This window comes from Rana temporaria, chromosome 11, assembly GCF_905171775.1.
Source record: "Rana temporaria chromosome 11, aRanTem1.1, whole genome shotgun sequence".
Classification (NCBI taxonomy): domain Eukaryota; kingdom Metazoa; phylum Chordata; class Amphibia; order Anura; family Ranidae; genus Rana; species Rana temporaria.
In genome coordinates this window covers 162,429,777-162,452,815 of record NC_053499.1, presented here as the reverse complement: position 1 = coordinate 162,452,815, position 23,039 = coordinate 162,429,777, and the positions used below count along the sequence as shown (strand labels likewise).

At 48.2% G+C, this 23,039-nt stretch overlaps 1 protein-coding gene and 1 long non-coding RNA gene across 4 annotated transcripts in view; one reads left to right on the top strand and one right to left on the bottom strand.

Moving 5' to 3' along the window:
- Positions 1–23,039, top strand: part of ANKRD11 (ankyrin repeat domain 11) — a 158,380-nt gene that overhangs the window by 114,535 nt on the left and 20,806 nt on the right. For both annotated transcript variants that reach the window (XM_040329617.1, XM_040329618.1), the window contains 3 exons: positions 3,093–3,263; positions 14,170–14,373; positions 15,164–15,306. In XM_040329617.1, coding sequence (XP_040185551.1) covers positions 3,093–3,263; positions 14,170–14,373; positions 15,164–15,306 — 518 coding nt within the window. The remainder of the gene's footprint in view (positions 1–3,092; positions 3,264–14,169; positions 14,374–15,163; positions 15,307–23,039) is intronic.
- LOC120917971 lies at positions 8,619–9,651 on the bottom strand. Of its 2 annotated transcripts, none has more exons than XR_005744250.1 (3): positions 9,403–9,594; positions 8,837–8,905; positions 8,619–8,715 (listed from the first exon to the last, which is right to left on the bottom strand). It is a non-coding gene; the product is annotated as an uncharacterized LOC120917971 (long non-coding RNA). The 2 variants fall into 2 exon arrangements; XR_005744251.1 differs by lacking the exons at positions 8,619–8,715; positions 8,837–8,905 and adding exons at positions 9,147–9,245; positions 9,601–9,651 and having other exon boundaries at positions 9,403–9,505.

Sequence of the window (23,039 nt, the reverse complement as noted above, 5' to 3'; positions counted from 1 at the left end):
AACTGATTCTTCTGGTCGGCCCTTTTTTTTTTTACTTTTATTTTTTTTTTTATTTTTTTTTTAACATTTTATATAACAGCGAGCTGGCTCGGTTCAGCTTCATGCGACTTTCTGTGATGTGCGACAATCTCTCATGACAAGTCAACACATTGATTTCAATGGATGCCGTAAGAATTGCGCCATCCATATAAATTATAGATTTTTTTTATTTATTTTTTAGCAGAGACCCTAGGAAATAAAATGGCGATCATTGCAATTTTGTCACATGGTATTTGCACAGTGGTTTTTCAAAAACTGTTTCTTTTTTACCAAAAAATACACCTTGGTGATTTTTAATGCAACAAAAATGTTTTTTTTAATTGGTGGGCATAGTTCTACTTTAACCGCTTAAAGTGACACTAAAGGAATTTTTTTTTTAAAAATAAATAAAATAACAAACGTGATACTTACCTCCACTGTGCGGCTCGTTCTGCACAGAGTGGCCCCCGAATCCGGTCTTCTGGGGTCCCTCGGCGGCTGTCTAGGCTCCTCCTCCCTAAAGCTTTCCACCTTCATACGAGCGAGCATGGTGGAAAGCTTTTGCGGGCACGCTCCCGTGGTACAGCGGCGGGCATAGCCGCCTACTGTATCACTCGGGCCCCCCCGGTGCTCCGCGTCATCGGATGTGATTAACAGCAGCGCCAGCCAATGGCTGCGCTGCTATCAATCCGTCCAGCCTAGCCAATCAACGGCCAGGCCGGGAACCGAAGAGGATCACGGGGACGCACGCGGGACTTTTGAGGGGTGAGGTAAGTAAAACGGGTTCGGGGGGGGGGGGGTGGTCACCGTCGGATGTTTTTTCACCTTATTGCATAGGATGATGCATAGGATGCATTCAGGTGAAAAAACATTTACCTTTACAACCCCTTTAAGGACCGCCGCACAACGATATACGTGGGCAAAGCGGCACGGCTGGGCATAAGCACGTATAGGTTGCCTTTAAGAGCCCGGCCGCGGGTCGTGCTCACGACACGGTCCTGAACTCTGTGACCGGACCCGATTGCTGCCGGTGTCCCGCGATCGGGTCACAGAGCTGGGAGATGTAAGTAAACAAACCTTTCCCTGTTCTTCCTAGTGAGTGTCAGTGATGGTCTGTTCCCTGTCACAGGGAACGACTATCAGTGACGTGCCACGCCCCCCTACAGTAAGAATCGCACACTACGGTCACACTTAACCCCTACAGCGGCCCCTAGTGCTTAACCCCTTCACTGCCAGTGTCATTTTCACAGTAATCGGTGCATTTTTTATAGCACTGATCGCTGTGACAATGTAAAAAGTGTCCAATGTGTCGGCCATCATGTCGCATGGATATGGAGGAGGCCGGTACTAACCCTGCTCCCTTGCTGCCCTTGGCTTCAGTATTGGATCTCTGAACCAGAACAAGCATTCAACAAGCGGGGTCCCGGCATACAACTGCTGACTGCCCCCCCCCCCCCCCCCGGGTCAGAGGTGACGCCAGCGGCTCAGAATATTGACATTCACATGAGGCCCCGCAGTGGCAGCTTCAGATTTATTTTAGTGAGGTGGGTTTGGTAGGGTTGTTGTGCGTTTCATCGGATTGTCATGTGCGTTACATTCATGCAGACCTCATCGCTTCCCACATTTCCTGCAACCTGATTGGGCTCCGGCTTTGTAATTATTAAACAAGATCAAACTGTTGCGTGAGCAATTAGAAATGTGGGAAGCCCCTCCCCTTTTTGTCTTTTATTGGACGGTTTAATTCTTCATGTGGTTGCCATATTATCCGGACACATTTCAAGCTTCTGTTCTTTCAGGAGAAATCCTGCCGGTCTGCATGCGTCTTCTCAGGGCTGCGCTTTGAAACAAAGTGATTTTTTTTTTTTTTTTTTTTCTTGCTGTATAATCATTTCTGTGGTTTTCCTTTCCGCCTTCCTCCAATCATCACATTTGCTGTTGGAATTGTGGGATTTGGTGTACAGCGGTGCGCCATTCATGTGGTTGTAATCTTCATTTGGCTGCTCGCTCCTCTTCCGTGTTCTGATCTTACAAGCTTCAGGCTTTTCCCTGACGCACCGCGCGTGGGGGGAGCGTCTCGTGACCGTCTGCCCAGTGCAGACTCAGAAGAGAGGATAATGAGCGGCATCTGCGGCCGCATTCCTGTGTCTGATCTAAAGCCGGCTACATGCAGAATATTGCATCAAATATCATATTTTTATTTTTATTTTTTTGGTATGTTAATGTGCATTATATGCATGAAGATAAAAAAACCTGTATGCAAACCCCCCCCCCCTGCCAATACTTACCTGAGGTCCATCTTGATCCAGCGATGTGCACGAGTGCCTCGGCTGTCCAGGACTCTCCTCCTGATTGGCTGGGTCACAGCAATGGGTGCCCTTATCTTTCCCCCCCCCCCCCCCCCCCTCTCTCCCCCCCCCCCCCCCCGCCCTCTCTTCCCCCCCCCCCCCCCCCGCCCTCTCTCCCCCCCCCGCCCTCTCTTCCCTCTCTCCTTTCGTAGACCTTTTGTAGTAATTCCGTGTGATATAAAAAAAAATTGGAACCATCGCCATTTTATTCTGTAGGGTGTCTGCTTATAAAAAATATGTTCATGTAGTTTTCAGGGCTAAAATGATTTTTTAAACGTATGAAAAATGTCTCCTGGATTGAAAGATTTGTCAGTCCCTGGTTTAGAAGCACTTTAGGACCTCGTGCACACGGGAGCCAATGAATTTACTTCTTCCTGTAAGAACGCACGGTTAGGCCTGTATGGTGTTCTATTGGCCTGATATTTCATTTATTGTGGCCATTGGAATACAATGCAACATCGCGTGTTTATCAATTCAAATTGTCTCAAACTCCTACCTAAACATCTCCATGTTTTTTTTGCCTTTAAATAGGGGTGTGGGCGTGGCCACGTAGGCCATGCGTTTACGTAGGTGTAAAATGCTGAACGCCTGTATAAGTCATGTTTTGTTCTAATATAAAGGCAGAAATGTATGTTGTGGTTTTTATACATTAGAGAGTTGGGTGATGAAATCGATGGACGCTGCACTGATCTGAAATTCTCCAATAACCAATCGTTTTGTCTCTTACAGAAAAGCAGGGACCCGAAAAGAAACGAATCAAGAAGGAACCTGCTAACCGGAAGTGTGCGTTACCTTTTGGCATTGGACTTTCAGGGATGCGGGCCGGGTACCCTTTATCGGAGAGGCAGCAGGTCGCCTTACTTATGCAGATGACAGCCGAAGAATCTGCAAACAGCCCAGGTAACGCACATCGGGGGGCGGGGCTGGATTATACTCGCAATCGATGTAAATGGCGGGTTTTGGAGAATGAAAGCCCATCCGTACCGTGTAATGCCACGCATTTGGTGGGTGCGACGCACAGCCTGCACCTGGGGTTTGAGTTTCTATTACAGCGACATTTGCAGTGCGATTGGCGCCGTCCCCTCCTCCATACATGTAGAATCTTTCCTTCTCCTGTGATTGGCACATGAAGAAAGAGGTGATGATGTTTTAGGATGACATCACGTGGCTGGACATGAACTGTGACTTCTCTAAGAGCCCGGTAACACCGCATGCATCGAAAACGCAGCCGCAGATCTGTGTGTGGGCACTTGAATACGTTCCGTCATTGTCGCCTGTATAAACGCACATCGGGTGCTGCGACTTCACCTGCATGCTTGTTGCTGGTCGGTGATGAGAATATTGAAGCCGGATAGTAATGGGTCGGTATTGGGCTTGTCTTTTATTATAAGACGTTCGCAGAGTTCAGCCCAACGCATTCCAGCAGATGGCATTTCCTCACACCCCCCCCATTGTCTAATATATTTTTATAGCTCTGTTGACTTCAAAGGAAGAACATGTTCTGTACTCTCTGCTGGTGACTGAGGAGTGGCTCCCGAATCCTCCATTATTCTCCCTGGTTGGAAGCCACGTTGTGTATTCACGGAGTAGACTGTGTCCTGAAGTGTCACTAAACCCACAACAGTAAAATCGGGGTGTTTATGTAGTAAAGCATGCTTGTTATACTCGCTGTGGAACCTAAGGGGTTAATCCTCTGCATTGTGTAAAAAAATGATCCGGTCTTTTCTGATCCTTCCTTTTACTGTCCCCAATCTATCTGCTGATAGAACCGAGCCTTGGAGGCACCCTGCACATGCTCAGTTTGGTGTGTATTGTTAGGTTTTTTATTTGGGGGGGGGGGGGGGGGGTTCTGGTTATCACAGGGACGATCAGCACTGTCCAGACAGTCAGGAGTTATGCAACTCAAAGGACAGTCAGAGCAGAATGAAAACTACACGCTTTAACCAGACCCTGATAGAAGTCACAACACTGCTATATACTATTGATGAGAGAATGAAATTTAGCCGTTTATATTTACTAAAATAATTCCATTTCCATGTTCTGTGTACTGTGGGAGATCAGATATAGTGACTGGGGAGAGCTGATGTGGTGAGGTGCGGGCTCCTGGGGGGGGAGAGCCGATGTAATGGGGTGCGGGCTCCTGGGGGGGAGAGCCGATGTAGTGAGGTGCGGGCTCCTGGGGGGGGGGGGAGAGCCGATGTAGTGAGGTGCGGGCTCCTGGGGGGGGGGGGAGAGCCGATGTAGTGGGGTGCGGGCTCCTGGGGGGGAGAGCCGATGTAATCAGGTGCGGGCTCCTGGGGGGGGGGGAGCCGATGTAGTGAGGTGCGGGCTCCTGGGGGGGGGGGAGCCGATGTGGTGAGGTGCGGGCTCCTGGGGGGGGGGGGAGAGCCGATGTAGTGGGGTGCGGGCTCCTGGGGGGGGAGAGCCGATGTGGTGAGGTGCGGGCTCCTGGGGGGGGGGGGGAGCCGATGTAGTGAGGTGCGGGCTCCTGGGGGGGGGGGAGAGCCGATGTAATGGGGTGCGGGCTCCTGGGGGGGGGGGAGCCGATGTAGTGAGGTGCGGGTTCCTGGGGGGGGGGAGAGCCGATGTAGTGGGGTGCGGGCTCCTGGGGGGAGAGCCGATGTGGTGAGGTGCGGGCTCCTGGGGGGAGAACCGATGTGGTGAGGTGCGGGCTCCTGGGGGGGGGGGAGAGCCGATGTGGTGAGGTGCGGGCTCCTGGGGGGGGGGGGGAGAGCCGATGTGGTGAGGTGCGGGCTCCTGGGGGGGGGGGGGGAGAGCCGATGTGGTGAGGTGCGGGCTCCTGGGGGAGAGAGCCGATGTAATGAGGTGCGGGCTCCTATATAAATAAATCACCCAACGAAAATGTATCTCTATCCAAAGCCAGGCTAGTGATAAAACAAGAATCCCCCGGGCCCTCTCGTTCCTCCCCGGGCTTCTCGTTCCTCCCCCGGCCTCCTCGTTCCTCCCCCGGCCTCCTCGTTCCTCCCCGGCCTCCTCGTTCCTCCCCGGCCTTCTCGTTCCTCCCCGGCCCTTCTCGTTCCTCCCCGGGCCCTCTCGTTCCTCCCCGGGCCCTCTCGTTCCTCCCCGGGCCTTCTCGTTCCTCCCCGGGCCCTCTCGTTCCTCCCCGGGCCCTCTCGTTCCTCCCCGGGCCTTCTCGTTCCTCCCCGGGCCTTCTCGTTCCTCCCCGGGCCCTCTCGTTCCTCCCCCGGCCTCCTCGTTCCTCCCCGGCCTTCTCGTTCCTCCCCGGCCTTCTCGTTCCTCCCCGGCCCTTCTCGTTCCTCCCCGGGCCCTCTCGTTCCTCCCCGGGCTTCTCGTTCCTCCCCGGGCCTTCTCGTTCCTCCCCGGGCCCTCTCGTTCCTCCCCGGGCCCTCTCGTTCCTCCCCGGGCCCTCTCGTTCCTCCCCGGGCCTTCTCGTTCCTCCCCGGGCCTTCTCGTTCCTCCCCGGGCCCTCTCGTTCCTCCCCGGCCCTTCTCGTTCCTCCCCGGGCCCTCTCGTTCCTCCCCGGGCCCTCTCGTTCCTCCCCGGGCCTTCTCGTTCCTCCCCGGGCCTTCTCGTTCCTCCCCGGGCCCTCTCGTTCCTCCCCGGGCCCTCTCGTTCCTCCCCGGGCCTTCTCGTTCCTCCCCGGGCCTTCTCGTTCCTCCCCGGGCCCTCTCGTTCCTCCCCCGGCCTCCTCGTTCCTCCCCGGGCTTCTCGTTCCTCCCCGGGCCTTCTCGTTCCTCCCCGGGCCCTCTCGTTCCTCCCCGGGCTTCTCGTTCCTCCCCGGGCCTTCTCGTTCCTCCCCGGGCCCTCTCGTTCCTCCCCGGGCCCTCTCGTTCCTCCCCGGGCCTTCTCGTTCCTCCCCGGGCCTTCTCGTTCCTCCCCGGGCCCTCTCGTTCCTCCCCGGGCCCTCTCGTTCCTCCCCGGGCCCTCTCGTTCCTCCCCGGGCCCTCTCGTTCCTCCCCGGGCCCTCTCGTTCCTCCCCGGGCCCTCTCGTTCCTCCCCGGGCCCTCTCGTTCCTCCCCGGGCCTTCTCGTTCCTCCCCGGGCCTTCTCGTTCCTCCCCGGGCCTTCTCGTTCCTCCCCGGGCCTTCTCGTTCCTCCCCGGGCCTTCTCGTTCCTCCCCGGGCCTTCTCGTTCCTCCCCGGGCCTTCTCGTTCCTCCCCGGGCCTTCTCGTTCCTCCCCGGGCCTTCTCGTCCCCCCCCCGGCCTTCTCGTCCCCCCCCGGCCTCCTCGTTCCCCCCCGGGCCTCCTCGTTCCCCCCCCCGGGCCTCCTCGTTCCCCCCCCCGGGCCTCCTCGTTCCCCCCCCCCGGGCCTCCTCGGGCCTCCTCGTTCCTCCCCGGGCCTCCTCGTTCCTCCCCGGGCCTTCTCGTTCCTCCCCGGGCCTTCTCGTTCCTCCCCGGCCTTCTATTCCCTTCCCGATCTTTTCCTGGAAACACATCTTGTGAAACCTGCAGAAAATTTCCGCTATTGAACGGCTTTCTAAGAGGAAGTGGCAGTTTGTGTTGTGAAAGTCTTTGTGGTGGATATAAAGTTTTGTAGCTTTGCCCCCACAGAGAGATTCCTGACATTCTCCGAAGGAAAAAAATTCCGACCAATCCTGGGAGAGAAACAATGGAGGCCAAATGGTGCAAGTGCTCCCCCTTGTGGGCAATCCACCTACTGCAGGAGTAAACACGATTTACTTTTATGGCCTTTGTTGTCTGCAGCCATTGAACAATTATTTGTCAGAGAAGATAAAATGTTTCATCTGAAGTGTTTAACCCCTTCAGTATCGGGAAATTTTACTCCCTTTCTGCCCAGGCCAATTTTCAGCTTTCAGCGCTCGCTTTGAATGACAATTACTCGGTCATGTAACACTGTACACATGACATTTTCATACAAATAGAGCTTTCTTTTGGTGGCTTTTAATAACTGCTGGATATTTTCTATTGCTATAAAATTTAAGTTTGATCATTTTTGGGGGGAAAAGGTTTTTTTCTTAGTTTCTGTCAGTAAATTTCGTAAAGTATATTTCTTTCACTGATGAGGCTGCGCTGTTGGGCAAGGATAGGTGGCATGGATGGGCACTGCCCTGGTTACCTGTGCAGTCTCCCCTGCGAGGAGTTGATGCTGATTGGCTCTCCTTGCCTCGTGTGCGGTGATGAGAGCCGATAAATGTCAGTTCCGTGTTTTACATGTGATCATCTGTGATTGGACACAGCCGATCACATGGATTAAGAGCCGCATCATCAGCTCTATTACAAGATCGGGGTAATGCCCAGGGACCGCCATGTCAAAGGATATATAATATCGCTCCAGGTAAAGATGCCTAAACCTCCCCTTCCCTCCACAAGCTGGGTGCTGGTTCTGTGTGTAGAGGAAACCCAGACCGCCGCACTCCAATGAGTAAATATCAATCCATACAGCAATCAGATGGTGGATAAATCACCTGACGCGTTTCACGCACATTACTGGTTATTGGTCATAGCTGAAGGGTTTGCCATTTCCGCACTACAAATGAAGGGAGGGTCTGGGCCAGACCACCAATTGGGAAGCTTGTTGTGGTTTTCTGGAGAGAAGGCCGGTGTGCAGCACTTGGAGCATGCGTTGTTCTCTGCGGAGAGCGCTGGTCATTTTCTCTTGGTCTTGTTAAGCCCTAGTGCCAGCGGGCTGTCTGTCGGACCTGCGGGCGCAGGGGAGCTAACCCTACCGCGGTAAATCTGCGGCGGCTGGTCAGGGAGTGATTGGTGGAATTTGTAGTTTTCTAAGTCTGCTTTGCTTACAGGAAACGGAGGCAAGAGATTGTCATCCTGAAAAATGCTAAGCTCTGAAATGCCATTTTCCTGGCTCTGACTTTATATTTTTGAGACCCTGACCCAGAAAAGGCGTGACTCTTCACGTACATCAGAATAATCTGCATACTTTTTCCAGGTCGGTGACTCAAAATATTAAAACTTTTGGTGCCGCATTGCACCGGCAAAGCCAGACACATCTGGTAATCAGAATTGGCAACCTCCATTGGAAATATGGTCCAAGATGTGTAGATTCACCCACAAATAAGGCACCTAATCCCAATTAGATAGATAAAGTTTTTTCCAATGGGAAAGGGAAGGGGATAATTTGCGGTGCGTACTTTAGCAAATTGATAGTGATGAGAAAGCACAATTCTTGTTAGAAAATTACAAAAATGCTTTATTTATGAATACAAAACATACAATACAATAGTTTAAAAGAAAAGTGGACAACCAGTTTGTTGATTTGATTCAGTGGATAACACAGCATCAGTCAGTTGTAAATATGGATGCAACTGGAAAAGGAAATCGCATAGACCCTACATGTTTCGCGGACTTCCGCTTCTTCAGGGGAGGGAGCGATATCCAGTCAAAATATGCAACTGAAAGGTATATATACAAGCATTAGCCAGTAAAATATAATACACATTCCAATTGCTTAAATCAGGTACAACATATAATGGTAAAAAATGGTTCCAAAGTTTAAAGACCACACTATCTTACCCACGAGTTGCCCACAACTAGCGACAAACACAGAAAACCGCCGAGGTGAAAATGGTCATGTGCATGATCCTGCAAATGAGCAGGAAAAGTTTGAAAATGGTCACAAAAGGACAGTCATATAAGGGTTAACATGTAAGTGAGACAGAGAAAAAAAAAAAAAAAAAAACCATAGCCAAAGCAATAGGGATGGCTAGGGGTTAACATATTATTATCTGTGAGATATATATGTATTTAAGACATAATGACCAAAATATTGGTTAACTTAGTTTAGCAGTAATGACTGTGAGACCATAAAGCATAAATGACTTGCATATATAACGGTTTATGGGGTTAAAGACCAGGGACATCAATGAGCAATCCAGCTGCAGTGTTAATTCAAGGAAGGAATCATGTAGATTTCCCAAAATATCTGTTTAAACGATAACAATTGGCTACAAATTACAAAGGTGTCCCTGCCTCCAAACGGGGCAACCATAGAAAAAGATAAAAATAAAAATAAATAAATTGTATAAACATTATCAAAACGGAGCCGAGATTATTTAGAAATTGCAAAAAAATACACATACCTGTATAAGATCTATATAAGGATCGCAGGCAGTGTTGCAAAGTCACAATAAGCTTAGTGTGTATAAAGCCAGAAGAAATCAGCTGCTTGATCCAGAAGGGGAACTAAAGAGCATACACAGCAAGCATAGTTGCAATTAGATGGAGTGAAATCTAGCAGTGTAGTTGTAGGGAGATAGCACAAAAGGAGTTTAACATACCTGCAAAGCATTAAGGACAAGAGTGCTCACTGAACATATGACCCTGCGGCATTCTGCACTGGGTGTGCAGCAAAATGCTGTATAAATAGGCTGGCCTAACCCCATGTGTGACTAGTAAGCATCACATGATATCGGGTGGGCCAATCACAGCTGAAACAAGTCCCAAAGCAATGCGTGCAATACACCTGCAGCGTGAGGAGGCTTGATGGGATGACAGGTGGAATGGATCAAGCAGAGAGCTCACTATGTCAAACGGTGGGGAGAAAATTTAACCCCATCAGTGGACAAGTGGGCTCAAGAAAGTATGTGTGACAATGCACACAGCAAACAAGACAAGCTGATCACAGATGGACAGGGGCTGTGTTGTCAGTATTACCGACAAAAAAGGAAGATTGCTAACGACATTGCATAGGGGAAAATCAGCTGTGGTAAGGGGAGTGAGTGTGGAGGCTAACACTAAACTCCCCGAGCGCCCTTGTGGCCAATAAACAAACTGCACAATTGGCCATACCAAGGAGGAAACTGCGACACATCGCCAAATGTGCCCAAAACAGTGGAAAGAAAGTTGAAGCCCAGCCCGATATCCACTATCAGGCTGAGGGCCTCAAAATATTGGATGTGGCCAGAAAACTGTGGAACCATTAAATTAGTACATATGATTGAAGTAGTTTGTGTAGATGTTATAGATATTATATATGTAAAAAACATATGACTATAGAGCTGATTTTTGGTTGAAAATAAAAACAAATAGTTCATATAGTATGGTTACAGTGTACCTACTATGAATTCATAATTCAACAATATAATTCAACAATGTTAAAGGAACAAGATGTTATCCTGTATCCTAAGAAATGCCCCAGTTAATTATGCATTGGAAAGAGTAGATTGGACAAAAAAAAAAAAAAAAATGGGGAAATTCATAAAGAAGGAGAGAGGGGGTATGCATACATATTGATCCGATGAATGGAAACAAAAAGCACCGACCAAAGTTGGTAAGGGGGGGGCGACAAAAAACAAGAGCATATAAGGACCAATATCTTTACAGGAAGGATTTAAAGCTCAAATTCTCATTCAAGCCAGGGTATCGTGTAGCTTGGAGACTATAAATCCATCGAGCTTCTGATTGTAATAGCGCTGAATCCACACTGCCACCCCTAAGATCGGGGGGGATGTGATCAAGAGCCATAAAGGTAAACACCTTTGAATCAAAGTTGTGAGAGGTGGCGATATGTGAACCAATAGCAGTAACTATTTTCTTTCTAAAGATGGGTTTAATGTGGTCACCAATTCTTATGCAGAAACATCTTTTGGTCTTTCCCACATAGAAACAACCACATATACATTGGGCAAGATAAATCACTCCCAATGTTTGACATGTCACTAAAGTTTTGGTTGTATGCCATTGACCATTAGGCAGTTTAAATTTTGTGTAGTTAGCTACATAGGGACACATATCACAACCACCACAGGGTGCAGTGCCTCCTCTGCGGGAGATCTCTTTTGAAATGTCAGGAGTCGGGAAAAAATGACTTTGAACAAGCCGGTCCCTGAGTGAGGGAGCCCTGCGATGAGTGACTTCTGGGTAGTTCTGCACAAATTTGCTTATATAAGGGTCAGCGCAGAGTAAGGGCCAAAATTGTTTGAGAATATTTTTTATATCTCTGTGCTGGCTGGAATAGCGGGTGATAATGCGCACAGTGTCCGGTTTTTGGTTGTTATACTTAGTTTTTTTGGGTCCTTTAGAGAAAATGAGAGAACTCCTTTGTTGTGGTTTCACTCTATTGTAAGCTCTTTTAAGGCATCTATGGCTATAACCTCGTTGCTTCAATCTGTGATACAGATTGGTTGAATGGATCCGAAAATTCTCATCCCTACTGCAGTTACGTCTTATACGTAAATACTGGCTGTAGGGGATGCTATTCACCAGTGATTCAGGGTGAGCGCTTCCTGCGTGCAGGATCGTGTTTCCTGCAGTGGGTTTCCTATAGAGGGAAGAAAAGATCATGCCCTGTTCATCAATGGACACCGTCAGATCGAGAAAATGAATCTCCGTGCTGCTGTGGTCCATAGTGAACCTAAGGTTAAATTCGTTGTCAGATATCGCGGTGACAAAATCTCGCAATTCCGATTCTGTTCCTGTCCAGAAAAGGAGAACGTCATCGATATATCGATACCAAGAGACGACCTTGTCCAGAAATGGGGCAAGGTCGTCTCTTGAAAAGAGGCTTCTTTCCCACCCCCCCAGGTACAGGTTGGCATACGATGGGGCACATTTAGTCCCCATCGCAACCCCCTGTACCTGGAGGTAGTGGGAAGAACCAAAGACAAAAACATTATGTTTTAAAATATAGCCCAACAACTCCAAGATAAAGGTATTATATCTGGAAGTTAGTGGACCTCTTTCAGCTATGAAGCTGTTTACAACTTCCAGACCTTTCTGGTGCGGTATAGAGTTGTAAAGACTCTCAATATCCAAGGCCACCAGAATGGTGCCCCTGGGAAGAGTAATGCCCTCTAGGGTTCTTAACAGATCAATAGTGTCTTTGATGTAAGAACTTAACGATACGACATGTGGGGAGAGGTAGCAATCAACAAGGGAACTAGCATTTTCAGTGAGACCAGCACAACCCGAAATTATGGGTCGGCCCGGTGGATCAATGAGCGATTTATGGGTTTTGGGTAGAGCATAAAATGTTGGAACTCTAGGGTCTTTTGTGTTTAGGAACTTCCATGTGTCTTTATCTATAGTTCCCTGAAATAGGGCTCTAGAGATAATAGTTCGAAATTTATTACTAAAGTTTTCTAGTACCGTCCTTGAAATTGGTCGGTACCAGTCTGCATTTGCCAAAATTTTGGTACACATACGTTCGTATTGTTCAGTGTTCATAATCACCAGGTTTCCCCCTTTGTCTGCTGGCTTAATAATAATACTTTTGTTATTTTGTAGAGAATTAATCGCCTCAATTTGAGTAGGGGTGAGATTTGATATGTTAGAACACTGAAGTTTACGAGTTTCGATCTTGTGAGTTACCTGTTGTACAAAAGCCCAAATATTTGGATTGGTGTTTAGAGGAGGAAAATTCCTAGATTTGGGTTTGAATGACTGAATTGGAGGGAAGGTAACACCTCCGATGGATAAGGTGGGGGGTGTGTCTAGTAACATTTCATCATCAGAGGTGTGACCCTCCTCCCATAGTTCCTGTAATTGCATTAGGGCTTGCTGTTCAGCAATTCTTTCCATGGGAATAGATACAGATAGATCTAGCGAGTGTGTGGGTTTATCAAATAATACTTTGTACATGAGTCTGCGAGCAAAGAGGTGTACATCTTTAATGAAGTCAAATTTGTCTAGTTTAGAGTCAGGACAAAAAGTAAGTCCTAATTTTAGGACCTGAAGTTCATCTTCAGTCAAGATAGCTGAGGACAGATTAATGATGGATAGGGCCGAGCCATCATCATAGTTATCTAGGGAATCACCGATGCCTGATTCATTGGTCAGGCCTGTTCCTTCACTAAAAAAATTGGTGCAATTTTAGGTTCCACTGGCAAAGAAATGCCTGACGGTGAAATAATAACTTCATTTTGGCTTACCTTGTTAACCATTTCTAGTTGCATTGGGGCTGCGATAGTGGACTTAGACAGTGCGTTTGACACGATCGCCTGTGATGAAGAGATTATAGGACCCCGAAGTGCGTTCGATGACATAGGAAAGAAAGGTGGAGGTTGAGAGTTAATAGGTTTACCATATGATTGGGGTGCCCGACGAGGTAAGGGGGTACCTATTTGATGTCCCAAAGATTCGATTGATGCCGCATCGGAGTTACCCTTGCGTTTTTTTGGTATCCGATCTCTCGATATATCTCTGTAAATAGTAGATTGACTGGAAAGAGAAGATGCAGAGGATAAATTGGATGTGTCCTCATTAGGTTTTTGTTTGTTATTTTTCTTAAAGCTAGGAGGTTTAGGAAATTTGTTATTAGGTGTGGTCCATTTATATGCAAAGCTATTGGAGTATGCACTGCTGTCTCGTAAAAATGTATTCTCCTTCACTCGGATAATTTCCATAGTGTAGGATTCTATGTGTTGTTTTAATAATCCTTCTTTGGTTGTAAATCTAGTACTTGAGGTCAGAGCCTCAAATTCATCATACCATTTCTGTATGCTCTCATCAAGAGCTGCAAGTTCTTGTTCATACTCCATGCATAGAAGGTTCATCATGCCAAAAGAGCAACTCTGAAGATTACTCTCCCATGATGTTTTTAAAGAATCTCCAATTTTTCTAAGGTTTGGGAAAATTTGTATGCGTAGTCCCCACGGGACCAGCTTATTTTCCTCATATTTTACAAAATATTTTTTATGCCAGAAAATCCTTACTTTTCTCTCTAGTAGGCGCTGCAATCTAAGAAAAGCTGAATCTAGATCTTTATCTGAAATGCTACTCGAATTGGTAGTCCTCTGTACCTTGTTCATGAGACCCTCCCAGGCCTCACCACTGAAGGCAACCTCCATATTTCTCACTCGTGAGACCCGAAGACTCTCACGTTTTCATCCTACCCTTTTGTTTTCTAGTGGACACGACACCAAAGCATCCTTCTCAATCTGCAGTTGGCCAGAAGGGGACTCCTAACTCCGCCTCCAAAACCAAAGACAAAGTTAACAAGCGAAATGAGCGGGGGGAGACCCGTCTGCATCGGGCCGCCATAAGAGGCGATGCGCGGCGAATCAAGGAACTAATTAATGAAGGCGCCGATGTCAACGTTAAAGATTTTGCAGGTAATGAATTGCATTTCATGTTGATTCTCCAGGTAAATTTGTGGATTTATGGTGTCAACTCTTGTGGGTGACAAAGGTGAATCTTTAGGTGATCTTGTATGGAGCCCCAGACCGAGGCGGAGTGACCGTTATTTTGTGTTTCTTCCATTTGTGAAATAATCCCACCAGCTGTTGTCTCCTCCCACCAAGCTGCTTGGCGGCGATGGTCTTGTAGGCCATTCCAGCCTTGTGCAGATCTCCAATCTTCTCCCCGACATCCTTGGGCAGATCTTTGCTCTTGGCCATGGGGGAGAGATTGGAATTTGATTACTTTTTTTATACAGGCAACAAGCTGAGATTAGGAGCACTCCTTTAAGAGTTCTCCTAATCTCAGCTTCTAACCTGTATAGAAGACACCTGGTACAAATCTTGCTGATTTGCGGGTCAAATATTTATTTCACTCAAAATGCAAATCAATTTAACTTTTTTGAAGTGCGTTTTTCTGCATATTTTTATTCTCTCTCTGTTCTAATCGACCAATAAAATTATAGACAGATTGTTTCTTTGTCAGTGGGGCAAATGTACAAAATCAATAGTCGATCAAATACTTTTTTCCCTCACTGTAGCGTCCCCTAATGGAGGCCAAGACCTATTTTAGGAGTTGGAGAACAGTTTGTACTTTTGATAACCCGTCGCTGGGTCTTCATTTGATGATGAAAATGCTGTATTTGGTTACGTTGCCGTAGTTACCCGATGTCGGTGGTTTGTGTATTGGGGGTTTGGATTGTTGAGCTGTTTTTTGTGTTTGCAGGTTGGACGGCCTTGCATGAGGCGTGTAATAGAGGTTACTATGATGTGGGAAAACAGCTCCTGGCTGCCGGGGCCGAGGTCAACACCAAGGGCTTGGACGACGACACCCCCCTGCATGATGCGTCCAACAACGGTCACTTCAAGGCAAGTACTTGTGTTTCCCCGGGTGTTACTCCATCTGTTTATCAAATTCAGAAAACTTCATTAATCCAAAGAGAAATAATTAAATTGTAAATCTGCATCGCCCGGCTTTCTCACATTTGTGTTGCCCAACCCTTTCCTACCTAAGGAGTAGTTCAGATTATCTAAACCCCTTGAATCTCTCTTCTTGGTTCTTCTTGGTTTGGTACCTCTCGGTCTATATTTTACATTCACAGTATTAAGTACAATACAAATCGGTGGTTGTCATTTTCTATACAGATCTGCTTACATGTGAATGTAAGAAATGCAGCTCCCCCCTTTAACCCCTTGCTGTACCAGAGCCATTTTTATTTTTTTACACGCGTTTACATTTTAGCCCTGGAGATTGCTTTCAGAAAATGTTTTTGGGGTTTTATGCAGACACCCTAGATCAGGGGTTCTTAACCTCAGTCCTCGAAGGATGAGCTCCAGCGTGTTCACATGGTACACGTGCAGAGCCCGCCAGGAAGTCTGCACTAATCAAAGCCAGGGAGACATTGTCCCGATGCTCGGCTGCAGAGATTGGGAAATGTCTCCCTGGCTGTGATTAGCGCAGCGCCGTGCAGACTTCCTGGCGGGCTCTGCACGTGTACCATGCGAACACGCTGGAGCTCATCCTTAGTCCTCAAGTACCCCCACCCGGCCATGTTTTGGGAACTTCCCTTAGATAAAATAGCTCTTAAAATACCCTGTCATTGATGATGATTAAGGCTGTTTTCACACTGAGGTGGGGGTGGTGGTAAAGCGCTGCTATTTCTTTATCGTACATCACGGGACACAGAGCGGCATTCATTACTATATGGGTTATATGGATTACCTTCAGGTGTAGACACTGGCAATCTCAAACAGGAAATGCCCCTCCCTATATAACCCCCTCCCATAGGAGGAGTACCTCAGTTTTTACGCCAGTGTCTTAGGTGTTAGTCATGGTTTAGCTTGCCTCCGCATCCTTGGGATTAGGTGAGCTACCGGTTCTGTCCAAAAAAGCCTCAGCGCTAAAGTGGTCAGTAACCGGACCCCAAACCCTTGGGGTATAGCCCATAATGCTTTTCTTTTTAGAGAGCTGGACCCTGGGCCCAGAACTTAGAAACCTTTGGGTGCCTAATGTTTTCTGTTGCCAGGGTGCTATATGGGCCCAGGACAGTGGATCCTTCATAGGAACCCAGGGCCTGAAGGTCTAGACATCCCCACGGAGATGGGGGAAGATTGGGCCTCTTGCTTGGCAAAGTCCTGCGGCATGGAGCAGGTAAGTGAGGGGAAAACTTGCGGAACTTGGTTCTTAGCAGGTTTTTTCTGGGGGGTCACAGGGGACATGCCTAAAGTTATGCACTGCATCTGGCAAACTAGTCACATATCATAAAGATAGGATGGCTCTCTATGTATTATTCCCCATAAGATGTGACCTCCCTTGTAGTGTTGGAAAAGCATTGAGTGGGGCCTGTGTTATATAAAAATATATGTGTGTGTCAGAGAGCTGTGCTTACCTGCAAGCCTCCAGGCGATGCTCCATTCAGTCTTCCTCCTCAAGGCCTGCAAAGCAGGCAAAACGCTGACCTCCTCATGGTTCCAGGCTGCAGGCTGCAGTTTGCTGGAACAGAGAGGTCCCTTCCTCCCAAACCCCCCCCCCCCCTGTCGGGAGGGGCATTTCCTGTTTGAGATTGCTGGGGGGGAAGGGCGGGTCAGTGGCTTAAAGGAAGGGGCGGCCCTTCCTTGTTTGTTCCATTCAATACTTTGGAACTGAGGAGAAAGACCAGAGCGGCAGCACGGGGGCGCCGAGGACACACAGTGGCCAGAAAGGATATTGCAGTCTTCAGAGGACTGTTTTTCAAGCCTAGAAATAGGCTGTTTCTTTCCATCTCATAGTTTTTCTTTGCAATACTACTCAGGGGGACAGAATGTTTTTTCTTTACTGGATTTGAAAAAAAAAAAAAAAAAAAAGTCATCTAGGGGAGAGGAAGCATTTTTTATCCCCCAAACAGGTGTTTGGGCAATTAACTTTTATAGTTCCAAATACCAATAGGTAGCAGGTGTACCTCGGTATTGTACCATGGCATCCGGGTCAGAGGGTACAAGAGGTGGGGATTCCCCCAGAGAGTCTGAGGTCTCGGACAAAGCTATGCCGCTGCTTTCCCCACAGGGAGCCTTGGGGCCATCGGGATCTGGGGCTGGAGCTGACGCGGGTCAGTCCAACCCTAAGATGGTCACGGAGGAGGTATTACTCACCTCTTTAAAAGAGATGCAGAAAGGCATGGGTAGCCGCAGCTATGCGGGGCAGTAAGCGGAATAGATCTCCGTCGCCCGAGCGCGGACCCTCAGAAGAGGAGGTCCTTTCCTCAGGGGAATTGGACGACCTCTTGGACAAGGACCAAGTAGGTTCAGGGATCGAAGATCCGGATACAGAGGAGTCTGGGGCAGTTCAACTTGCCAGTACCAGATCTCCAGGTATCGACGGTTTCAGCTTTGGGCTCACTGAGGGCGCCTCAAAGCAATGCTGTGTTTCCGATCCATCCTCTATTAGAGGGAATTTTGTTCCAAGATTGGAACAAGCCAGATAAGATCTTCTTACCACCTAAAGGGTTCTCTGTCCTATATCCTATGGAAGAAAATTTTTCCAAAAGATGGGCTACTCCTGCAGTGGACGCAGCCATCTCATGTGTTAACAGATCGTTAACATGCCCTGTAGAAAACATACAGGTGTTCAAGGATCCAGTTGATAAGCGCTTGGAAGCACTACTTAAGAACTCCTTCACTACTGCAGGGGCAGTAGTACAGCCAGCTGTGGCTGCGATTGGGGTCGCTCAAGCATTATCGGATCAATTTAAGCAGATGCTTAAACTTATTCCGGCCCAGCAGGCAGAAAAATTTTCGGATGTCCCTAAGGCCATATGTTTTACGGTAGACGCAATCAAGGATTCTATCCAGCAAGCGTCACGTTTATCGTTATCCCTTATCCATATGAGAAGACTCTTATGGTTAAAAAGCTGGGAGGCTGAGCCCCCATGCAAGAAGCTCCTGGTAGGGTTCCCCTTCCATGGAGGACGACTCTTCGGAGAAGACCTAGATAAATACATTCAGACCATTTCAAACGGCAAGAGTACTCTCTTGCCAACTAAGAAGAAGGTTCAGGGACCTGCGTTTAAACGACAGTATTCCCCTGGGCAGGGGCCCTCTAATGCCAAGCAGTATCGACGGCCTCCTGCAAAAGCAAACTTCGGCTTCAACAGCAAATCACAAGGACAGGCTGTTAGAGGCAAAAGGCAGTGGTTTCGCAAACCAGCAAAACCAGCCCCCAAGCCAACCTTATGAAGGGGCGCCCCCACCCACGAAGGTGGGGGGAAGGCTGCGACTCTTTTCAGAGATTTGGGAAGCCAGCATTCCCGACGAGTGGGTACGGTCTTCCGTGGCCACAGGCTACAAATTAGATTTCCTAAGGTTTCCTCCTCCTCATTTCCAGAAGTCGAGGATTCCAAACGATCCGGAAAAGGGAGCCGCATTAAGATCGGCATTAGATCATCTACTTTCCCAGGAAGTAATAGTAGAGGTACCAGTCCTGGAAAAGCAGGGGCTGGGTTTCTACTCCAACCTATTCATCATCCCAAAATCCAAGGGAGATGTCAGGCCAATTTTGGACCTAAAGATGGTAAATGCATATCTAAAGATCCGCTCATTTCGGATGGAATCCGTGCGGTCAGCAGCTGCCACACTCCAGAAGGACGACTTCATGGCGTCCATAGACATAAAGGATGCCTACCTTCATGTTCCAATTTATCAGCCACATCAAAGATATCTACGCTTCATGGTGGCTTCGCGTCACTTCCAATTCGTGGCGCTTCCCTTCGGGTTGGCTACGGCCCCCCGGGTGTTCACGAAGGTCCTAGCTCCGATCCTAGCCAAGCTAAGGATCCAAGGGGTCACGATCCTAGCATACCTGGACGACCTCCTAGTCATAGACCACTCGTCTCCCGGCTTGGAGCGAGCAGTGGCCCTCACGGTCCAATACCTCGAGAGGTTCGGCTGGGTCCTAAATCGAGAAAAGTCAGCTTTCCAGCCCACAAGGCAGTTGGAATATCTCGGCATGAGATTAGACACAGAACAACAAGGAGTGTTCCTACCTCTGAGGAAGGTAAAAGCCATCAAGGAATTAATCCTACTGGTTCTAAGCAAGAAAGAACCGACTATTCGCCTATGTATGAGGTTACTAGGCAAGATGGTGGCCACATTCGAGGCGGTACCATACGCCCAGAGCCACACTCGCATCCTACAGGCAGCCATCCTGTCAGCATGGAGCAGAAGGCCACAGGCCTTGGATATCCCGTTGCCGCTCTCATCAAGAGTCCGACAAAGTCTGTGTTGGTGGTTAGACCCTCAGAATCTACTGAAGGGGAAGTCTTTCAGCCCAGTGGCTTGGAAGATAGTGACCACAGACGCCAGCCTGACGGGCTGGGGAGCAATTTTGGATGGTTGCACTCGCCAAGGTACTTGGGCAAAGCCAGAGAAGCAGTTGCCCATCAACATCTTGGAGCTCAGAGCTGCTCGACTAGCCCTCAGGGCTTGGACGTCAAAATTGCAGGGGTTCCCGGTGAGAATTCAATCAGACAATGCCACGGCCGTGGCATACATAAATCACCAAGGGGGAACCAGCAGTCAAGCCGCTCAGAGAGAGGTGAGCTTGATTCTCCTATGGGCAGAGGCGCATGTGCCCTGCATATCGGCAATATTCATTCCAGGAGTGGACAACTTTCAGGCGGACTTCTTAAGCCGCCAGACTCTATGGCCGGGGGAATGGTCTCTGCATCCACAAGTCTTTCAAGCACTCTGCCAAAGATGGGGAGTGCCGGACGTGGATATCATGGCATCGAGACTCAACAAGAAACTAGACAGGTTCATATCCCGCTCAAGGGATCCGATGGCCTGCGGAACCGATGCGTTGGTTTGCCCTTGGCATCAGTTCAAACTTCTTTATGCGTTTTCCCCGCTCCAGTTACTACCCCGCCTGCTGCGCAGGATCCGGGTGGAGCACATACCAGTCATCCTGGTAGCTCCAGCATGGCCCAGAAGGGCATGGTACTCACTAATCTTAAGGATGGTAGTGGGAGACCCGTGGACTCTTCCTCTACGGCCAGACCTGCTAGCGCAAGGTCCGATCCTCCACCCTGCCTTACGGCATCTAAATTTGACGGCCGGAAGCTGAATCCCTGATTCTCAGGGGTAGAGGTCTGTCTCAGAAAGTAATCTCTACCCTAATCGGAGCCAGGAAACCGGTCTCTAGGGTGATTTATTACAGGGTCTGGAAGGCCTATGTAGGCTGGTGTGAGTCCAAGCGATGGCTTTCTCGCAAATTTACCATCGATAGAGTATTAAGTTTTCTCCAGCTAGGAGTGGATAAAGGATTGGCATTAAGCACAATCAAAGGACAGATTTCTGCTCTGTCAGTGTGGTTTCAGCGGCCGCTGGCCACCCACTCGCTGGTTAAGACCTTCCTTCAAGGGGTCTTACGTATTAGACCTCCAGTTAAATCCCCGCTTGGTCCGTGGGATTTAAATGTTGTTCTGTCAAGTTTACAGAAACAACCGTTTGAGCCGTTGGCTGATATTCCTTTGGTTCTACTGACAAGGAAGTTAGTATTTTTGGTTGCCATAGTTTCCGCAAGAAGAGTTTCGGAGCTGGCAGCCTTATCCTGTAAGGAACCATATCTTGTTTTTTATAAGGACAGGGTCGTTCTCCGCCCTCATCCTTCCTTCCTACCGAAGGTCATATCCAGTTTTCATTTGAACCAGGATTTGGTATTACCATCCTTCTTCCCTAAACCTACTTCCAGAAAGGAAGGGTTGCTGCATACCTTGGATATTGTCAGGGCCATGAAGGCCTATCTTAAAGCTACAAAGAAGATCCGGAAAACAGATGTGCTGTTCATTCTACCGGATGGGCCCAAGAAGGGGCAGGCAGCTGCAAAGTCCACCATTTCTAGGTGGATTAAGCAATTAATCACTCAGGCCTACGGCTTGAAAGGGTTGCCTCCTCCAGTATCATTAAAGGCTCATTCTACTAGAGCCATGGGCGCATCCTGGGCAGCACACCACCAGATCTCTATGGCTCAAGTTTGCAAGGCGGCAACCTGGTCTTCTGTCCACACGTTTACAAAATTCTACAAGTTGGACGTAAGAAGGAATACTGATACTGCCTTCGGGCAGGCAGTGCTGCAGGCTGCAGTTTGAGACCCTCGGATTCCGGGGGCTCCTCTTGTTTGAGTTAAATTTAAAAATTTAAGATTATTTTTCTCAACTAAGTTGGATTTATTATGATTTGAGTATATCTCTAAATTAAATCCTTTTGTCTTGGAGATGTTCTCCCTCCCCTCATTGTAAGCATTGCTTTGGGACATCCCATATAGTAATGAATGCCGCTCTGTGTCCCGTGATGTACGATAAAGAAAAAGAGATTTTTAATACAGCTTACCTGTAAAATCTTTTTCTTGGAGTACATCACGGGACACAGAGCTCCCACCCCTCTTTTTTGAGGACCATTTTGGGAGGCATACTGCTTGCTACAAAACTGAGGTACTCCTCCTATGGGAGGGGGTTATATAGGGAGGGGCATTTCCTGTTTGAGATTGCCAGTGTCTACACCTGAAGGTAATCCATATAACCCATATAGTAATGAATGCCGCTCTGTGTCCCGTGATGTACTCCAAGAAAAAGATTTTACAGGTAAGCTGTATTAAAAATCTCTTTTTTTAGCGGTGCTTTATCGTAATTTTTGCGGATGTATTCGGCCCTAGCAGGGCAACTTTAACCTCACTAGAGGCCAAAAAAGGGTTAAATCCAGCCGCAAAGTGCTGCTGCAGTAGCCCTTTGCCGGCATTTCAGCTGCAGTGCCCATTCATTTCAGTGGGCAAGAGCCGGAGCCGTGTACACACCACTCCAAAGATGTGGCTGGAAGGACGTTTTTTAATGTCCTCCCAGCACACCGCTGCTTTCACACTGGAGTGAGACGTACCCACCGGTCAGCAAAAGGGTTAACGGACGATGCCACCGTTGTAAAATCGGCTGTAATGATTCCATTTTTCTTGTTGCCATGAACTTGAGAAGCCGTAAATACTGTCCAAGAACATTCCATGGTCTGCTGTACAGATGCTATTCAGCATTGTATTGTGGTTATTAACACTTCCACAGACTTGGGGTCTGTATAGTTGGTTAGGTTGAATAACTACACCAGTCCTTCCATTTCAAGATAGACTGGCATTGGGTTTGTATTGAGGGCATCAATTGGTCGTCATTTTTAAACTCTTCTGAGATTTAGATTTTTTTTGGGTACGTTTGAACTGTTTGAGAAGGTTTTGTACTTCCATAGACTTGGAAAATCAAATCCATGGCGTGTAGAAAAGTCCATTGACACAAGTCCTTAAAGCGGAGGTTCACCCTAAAAACATTTTTCTAACATTACATTGTGCTCACTTTCAACATTGACAGTATGCTGATTTTTATTTATTTTTTGCTGTACATACCGTCGTATAGCTATTTTCCCCCCGGCTTCCGGGTAGTGGCTCCCGCGGGAGTGGGCTTTTCTATGCAGAGGCTAAGTAATTGACGTGATGACAAAAACTTCCCCCCGGCGCATAAGGCGCGTCACCAGTTTTCTAAAGAAACCGAACGTCAGTGCGCAGGCGCCGTATAGAGCCGACGCGCAGTTCGGCTTCT